The sequence below is a fragment of the Squalius cephalus genome (assembly GCF_949319135.1).
Source record: "Squalius cephalus genome assembly, chromosome: 4".
Taxonomy (NCBI): Eukaryota; Metazoa; Chordata; class Actinopteri; order Cypriniformes; family Leuciscidae; genus Squalius; species Squalius cephalus.
This window is the reverse complement of record NC_137125.1, coordinates 20,447,043-20,454,160: the sequence shown is the minus strand read 5'-3', so window position 1 is coordinate 20,454,160 and position 7,118 is coordinate 20,447,043. Positions and strand designations below refer to the sequence as shown.

The 7,118-nt window shown below is 39.1% G+C and overlaps 1 protein-coding gene across 1 annotated transcript; it reads right to left on the bottom strand.

The window, feature by feature from the left end:
- Positions 1–3,897: 3,897 nt before the first annotated feature.
- LOC307157823 (uncharacterized protein) lies at positions 3,898–5,285 on the bottom strand. The gene is made up of 4 exons (XM_079869772.1): positions 5,268–5,285; positions 4,759–4,852; positions 4,534–4,621; positions 3,898–4,373 (listed from the first exon to the last, which is right to left on the bottom strand). Exons 3-4 carry the CDS (start codon positions 4,585–4,587, stop codon positions 4,038–4,040), a joined length of 390 nt encoding a protein of 129 aa, XP_079725898.1. The 5' UTR covers positions 4,588–4,621; positions 4,759–4,852; positions 5,268–5,285; the 3' UTR covers positions 3,898–4,037.
- Positions 5,286–7,118: the final 1,833 nt, after the last annotated feature.

Below are 7,118 nucleotides of genomic sequence, written 5' to 3'. Positions count from 1 at the left end.
TAATGTATAAAACACAACCGGTCTTCCGACCTTTTACTATTGTGTCAATTGATGTTGATATGCGAGAGAGAGAGTCGCAATACAGCGCTCGTGTTGTTTGAGTGCGCGCACGCGGCCGGGGCTCTCTCTCCCTCTGCTTGTTCTTATGCGCCCTGTCTACTGATCTAAATAATTCGTTGTTACGACGACTTATGTTCCCTCGTTTTAATAAATCGTGGACACGTTGAACTAATTCCCTCCCTCATTTTGATTTACAATGTGGCCACAATATAGTAAAACGAGGGAACAAAGGGTATTATTAATTCGTGGCCACGAAACAATATTCACCTGAATATTCACCAATTCACAAAAATATAGGTCTTTAGCATTTACTATTTAATTAATAGTATCAAACTGTTTTTCTTACCTGTGAAGATAGCTCTTCAGTGAAGGCCGACTAGTGTTCTCGTACAGCTTTTTATTCCTTTTGCAAAGAAATTGCCGTTTTTTAATAAGCTGGAAAAATGTCCGACTTTAAACAAATACCCATTTAGACGCTTAGGATTTTTGCGTTGTGAGAATGTACAGGGAAACTTTAGATTTAAAAACTGTGTCTCGTTAGGCAATGTTTTGTCAGTCAAATCATACAATTTCCTATTGATTCAATAGAACGCGTGAGCTCACTAGGGAATACCAATATGGGGGCGCGGTGGCTTCACTGTTTATGACGTCATGAGCTATCCAGTCATTGGCTGCGTCCGAAATCGCGTACTATGTGAGTAGGTACTACATTTAAATTAGAACGTACTTCGCGACGTTAAAAAAGTACGTTCTATATAGTATGAATACGGGTAGTATGAATGAAGTCCGGACGTACTACATGCGCCATGTTGGAAATGTCACATGACATACGCTGTCAACAGAGCATGTCACGTGACATACGCTATCATAACAGCGCGAAAATTTAAAGAGCCCATTCCACTGACTGCATCAACTGCGAGCGATGTTTTTAGTTCTGCTTTCTGTTTTCATCGGCGTTTTTACGTCGTTCGAGCTTACAATCCAGAGGCGGCGTCGGTCAGCTACTCGCAGATCACGCCTTCGTCGAGAGCTTTTACGGAATTTCTCAAATAACGTAAGTATCATTATTTATTTAGCTAATAAATTTTACCTCAGAAAAACACACAAACCTGTAAACGATGACAGATGTTGATATTTGGCAAGGAAAAAGTCATTTATTTGCTTGTGCTATTACCATCGATGAATAAACATGAATGAATCAATAGAGATAATGTTACATGTATGTGTGTGTGTGTATCTCTATTGATTCATTCATTGATGGTAATAGCACAAGCAGTGTGCCTGTATGCGTGTGTATGTGTATATATATATATATATATATATATATATATATATATATATACTGTATATAACGTACAGCTTGTGAAATTAACATCAATGAATGAATCAATAGAGATACATTTTTATTTAATTTTAATGGCAATTTTAAATTTAATTTTAATGGCAATAGCTCCTTTTCATTACCATTAGTGAAATTACTGAACATAAATATACAAGCTCGATACAAATAATATTTAAATTTTTAATATTTATAATTCTAGGATAGAATTTCAATTGGCAGTTAGAGGCTTTTACATCTGATGTCTTCATTATATTTATAATATATACACATACATATATTCAAATACATCATGCATAAGAAATGGATTGTATACATATAAATACAGACATACTATATTTATAAATAAGCCAACACAAGAAACAAGTATCTTGTTAATTAAAATTGTATTCTAATATAAAACTATATACATGTTTACAGATTGTGAGCCCTACAACCTACTGCCACCTGAATGCTGCTGTGCCAATTCTTCGGCTGTATTTTGAAGATGCAGCTGACCTCCGCCCCAACCTCCGACTTTCACGGCAGTCCATCCAGTCCTTGATTGCTGCAGTGAAACCTGATTGCGACCATGGGTGGGAAAAGGACCTTGAGGTGCTGGTGCTCCTTTACTGGCTGGCCCATGCAGCATCATACCGGGTAGTGTCACTCGCCTTTGACATCCCAAAGTCTACTGTGCACGACATTGTGCACAGAATGAGCAAGGCAGTCATCAGCATTTTGAGGCAGCTTATCGCTTTCCCCAGTGCAGATGACCTGGAGGTGGTGGGAGCAGGTTTTGCTCAGCTGGCAGGGTCTCCAGCTTTCAGTGTAGTAGCTGGTGCAATAGATGGCTGTCACATCCGCATCAAACCACCAGCAAGTGACGTCCAGTGCTACTTCAACCGGAAGCTGTTTAATTCTGTACAGCTGTAGGCCATCACTGACCACCAGGGGAAGTTCCTTGACATTTTTGTTGGGTATCCTGGGTCGGTGCACGATGCCAGGGTGCTGAAGAACAGCCCTGTGTACACTGGCCGTCTGTTTCCACCTGTAGGAAAATGCATCCTTGGAGATGGTGGGTATCCTTGCCTGAGTGCGCCCATCTGCCTCATGACGCCATACAGAGAGCCTGTACAGAATGCTGTACAGGCTCGCAACAACAGGAAGCATTCTCGTGCACGGAACATCGTTGAGAGGGCCTTCGGGATGCTGAAAACACGCTGGCGTTCCATTTTTTTCAAGGCACTGGAAGTTAGCCCTGCTTTTGTGCCAGATGTTGTTGCATGCTGCACGGTGCTCCACAACCTCTGTCTTATCAATGGGGACATAGTTGATCCAGAAGTTGCGGAGGATGACGATGGCCAACCTGAACCCCGCAACACAGAAGCCAGCGCAGGAGAGCACGTGCAGGACAATCTAGCAGCAGCGGTGTATGCACCAGGCAACTGTGTGCCTGCTCTTCATGAGCACGATTACCTGTAGGACACTTCAACAGGTTAAGACACTAAAAATCAGTTCTTGTTCTTAGATTGACAGTGTTCCAGCTTGTCTATGTTAGTTATTATGTAAATAGTTAGGTGTGTGTGTGCTGTGAATGGTACAGTGCAGTAGTAGTAGTTAGAGAGGTGCATGGCTATCTGTGTGCATCCCTCTGTCTTACAGCTAACTGCCGCTGGACAAAGTCTCTCCATCACCAAGACTCCTGTCGGGGCTGCACATGGTAACTGGGGATATTGCAGACCCAGGCTAATCGACAGGGGATCTCGGAGCTACAGTGGTCCCTAGAGGTGACACCCACCAACCACTGGCACACTGCCTTAGGCTGTGTGTGAATTTGTATACCAAATCTTTAAAATTATAACTACATATCACATACTTGAGCTTAATTACAAATTATTTACTTCAAGAGGAAATCCAAATCCAAAATTATTAAGTTTTCATCTTGTACACATGCTTTGAAAGAATCATATATTGAATTATTTTAAAGTGATGCCCTACAAATGAGATTGCTTGTATCAAAGTCCCTTTAGATTGTTAAGAAACCTGTGAAAATTACCTTACTGAAGCTGCTGAAGTTCATTTTCTTTCCTCATCATGACACTATAATAAAAATGTTTTAATACTTTTCCCTTTGGTGGTGCTTTAAGCACTATTATACTACTTTATGTCAAAGTTGTGATTTTGTTTTAAGCTTTGTATTCTGTATCCATTTAAAAGTTATATACACAAAAATAAAACAAATACACTTTAACAGTGTCTGGAGTGTGTGGGTATTTCTCTACAGTGCGGCACTTGTTTCAAAAACCATCTGGAATCTGCTACAAAATACACACACATAACACCTAAAAAATATTAATTACTCAATGCCACATATTAAGCACTTTACAACTGACAATCTAGCTACTGCAAATCCCTGGGAATTAAGTGTTTTGTAATAAAACTAGCAAAAACAGCATGCAAACTTACTAACAAATAAATGAAAAGAGAGTGTGTACCATTTGATTGCTTTATTATTTTTTTGCAATTATTTCTAACAGCTGAAGAAATCTTTCCTCTCTCTCTTTTGTCTCCCTTTCTCTCTCTCTCACTTCTCGGTCTCTTTGTTCTTTTCTTCTCTTTCTCTGGCCTCCTGTTCTAGTCTCTTCTCATGCTCTCGTCACTCTCTTTCTTTTCTTTCCTCCTTTTCCTCCATCTCTCTCCATCGCCTCTCCTCCCTTTCAGTGGCATCTCTTTCTCTTTCAGCTTCCCTCTCCTCCATCTCTCGGATCAGCTCCTCAAAATCTTTCCTTGTCCCCCCTACTCTTTTACACTCTGACCTCACTGAGGATGGAGAGGTGACAGCAACATCCGGGCCAGATGAGGCAATAAGGGTGGGTGGTGTGATGGAGGGTCTGCCCCCTATTGCCTCATCCATGGCAGAATACCATTTCCAGGATGCTGCTGTAACCCCCCCATCCTCAGTGCTCACCCCAGTCTGTGGACATTTCAGATCCTACAAATATTTGAAAACAGAATATCAAGACAGTCAATTACATTGTAAAACATTTGATTCTTTAAATGATTGCATTACAGGGCCAAACATGAGCATGATTCAATCATGACAGAATTCTCATTTTAGGGTGAACTACAATAATAATAATAAAAAATCTTACTTTATATTTCTGTTTAAGGTTCTCCCATTTCTTTTTAATCTGAAGAGCAGACATTTTGCCCTCTAGCCTCTGCTCTGTGATAAAAACTCTGCAATAAATGCACAGAAATCAAGCATAAAAGGAATGCAGTAAGAACTTGAGTAGAAATGTTTACATCTACAACTAACTTACCATTGAATCTACACTTGAATAAATTAACATATTACATTTGTCTTGTATACTTACTCAAAACCTTTAATTGCAACGTTTCTTTTTCCAGTGAAGAGGGCTTCATTAGCCACTCTCCACTCAATGAGAACACGTGTGTGTTCATCAGCCCCTGCAAAATCAACACAGAATTGAACGTGATGAACCATGGTCAATCTATTAATACGGTTAACAAGTGTAACTTTACCTCAGCTTTTTTATCTCAGAAAACTTGTTGTTAACAAGTTGTTAAAACACTTGTTAACAGTAGCTTGCTATGTAACCAACAATATCAACACTGGTAAAGGAGAAATAAAATCGTTTTAATTTACTGTAGTTTTGTATATTATTAAACTGCTAAACAACGAACGTCTTTGTTTAAAGAAAACATTTTTTCTTTTCTGAAAATATTTTTCTGAATTGGCTGGAAAAGAACACCCTCAATTTACATTATTTAAACTTTTAACAAGTCAATCGTTTACTTAAATGATGTTAAAATAATACGATTTAACCACAAAGAAACAAAATCTGTTTTATAAAGTACTTACACTTGAAAACAGCCGCGTCTCCGCTTTCCGCCATTTTCAAATATAACGACGACAACTCCTCCCCTGTGGCATCATGGGATAGTAAAGTGTCCATCGTATGCGCACTTCGGAATCTCGCCGGATGTAGTAGGTCATCCGGGTACTTCTCGCCTACTGTTTTTTGAATTCTATGATTTCGGACATACTACTCTGCTCGCGTACTGTTTTTCGCATACTATATAGTAGGGAAGTATTCGATTTCGGACGCAGCCATTCTATATAGATCAGTGGGTGAAAAGCCCGGAAGAACGTCATAGTTAACCCTGTGCAACTATCTAAAATGTCCGTGCTACTTTTTACCCCGTGTTACTTTGTGCCCCGCGCTCCCCTATAGAGTTGTGGAAGGCCTATACTTCATGTTAAACAAAAATATATAGCAGCAAAGACAACGTCGGCATTGACGGCAAAATAGGCTACAGAATATTCCGTTCTGTATTGACAGGTGCAATATTTTGAAAATCAATAATATATATTTTTTAAATTACATTTATATCTGCATCTGTCTCGAGCCGCGTCTCACGCAGGCAGTGTGCAAACTCTAACCTGTTCACATGGGAGCAGAAATAAAAACGGACACGCAGCTGAGCTGATGGAGATTTGCCGTCACGATCAGAAAAGAGGATAGTTAACCTCGTTTAAGCCTGCATAGCCTATTACTACTACTACTACTACTATAGTTACAGGCTAACTTCAGCGCGCATGACACAGTAATAAAGAAGTAAACAGCGTAGCTTTATATAAACATTATTAAGAAGTAAACAGTGTGACTTACAGATTCAGTTAACATCCAGAGAGTGTGTTTATTGTTCATTTTTAAACCGAAATCCATTGTCAGAATGTTTATTTTTAAACCACAACCTTCTAAAAATGATATATTTAACAATATCTTTAGCATTTCTCATCCAAACAACGTCAAACTTGGCACTGCACTTACTCGTGCCCGTAGCAAGACACCTGTCAAGTTTGAAATCCATCGGACTAACGGTTCGAGAGATATGCGAATAACAGACAGACACACACACAGACAGACGTTTCTGAAATTTTTAGATAGATATATTCTGACATGATTTGGTCTCAGAGATGGGGTTCTGACAGAAAAATGTATTAATTCTGTAATAGTGGCAGGGATCACTGGTGATCCCGGATTATTGTTGTTCAAAATGCATTGCTCGTCAAAACATCACACTCTTACTTGATCTGGACAAAAACAGCATTACAAGAAAGGTTTAAGACTCCAGCTTCGATATTTGACCACTGTTTATGATTAAACTGGTTTGCAGTGACATTAATTTCTTAATTTATGCTAGGAGTGCAAAATAATGAATCTGTAACGTTCGTTATTTTTAATAGAAATTATTACTCACACACCATTCATTCTCGTCTTTTCCAGTTTATTTGTGCTCAGATACATATAATACACAGAATCCGCCAGGGCAATTATTACAATGGTGCGCATTATTTGGAGAAATATTGATTAATTATCATTTGTTAGTCAAATATTTCGCCAATACAGAATACAATTCCTACTCATTTTCCACTGAATTATACGATCTGAAGAGCTCAAACAGCGCACAGAGCTTGTTGTGTGTCTCCCCTTCCTGATTTGCGTTAGATCTGACCTCTGAGAAATATGATTCGGCTGTACGGCTGCCAATCATCTCACGTGATTCAACGTGACCTCTTCTGCATGACGCGTCCTCTGTATACTTCCTGATTCTGCACATCCATGATAAACAAAGCGAACATGACATTTCTTCACCGAAACAAGTTGTAATAAATGCACGAAAATAAATTGTGTGTTTTGTGTGTTAT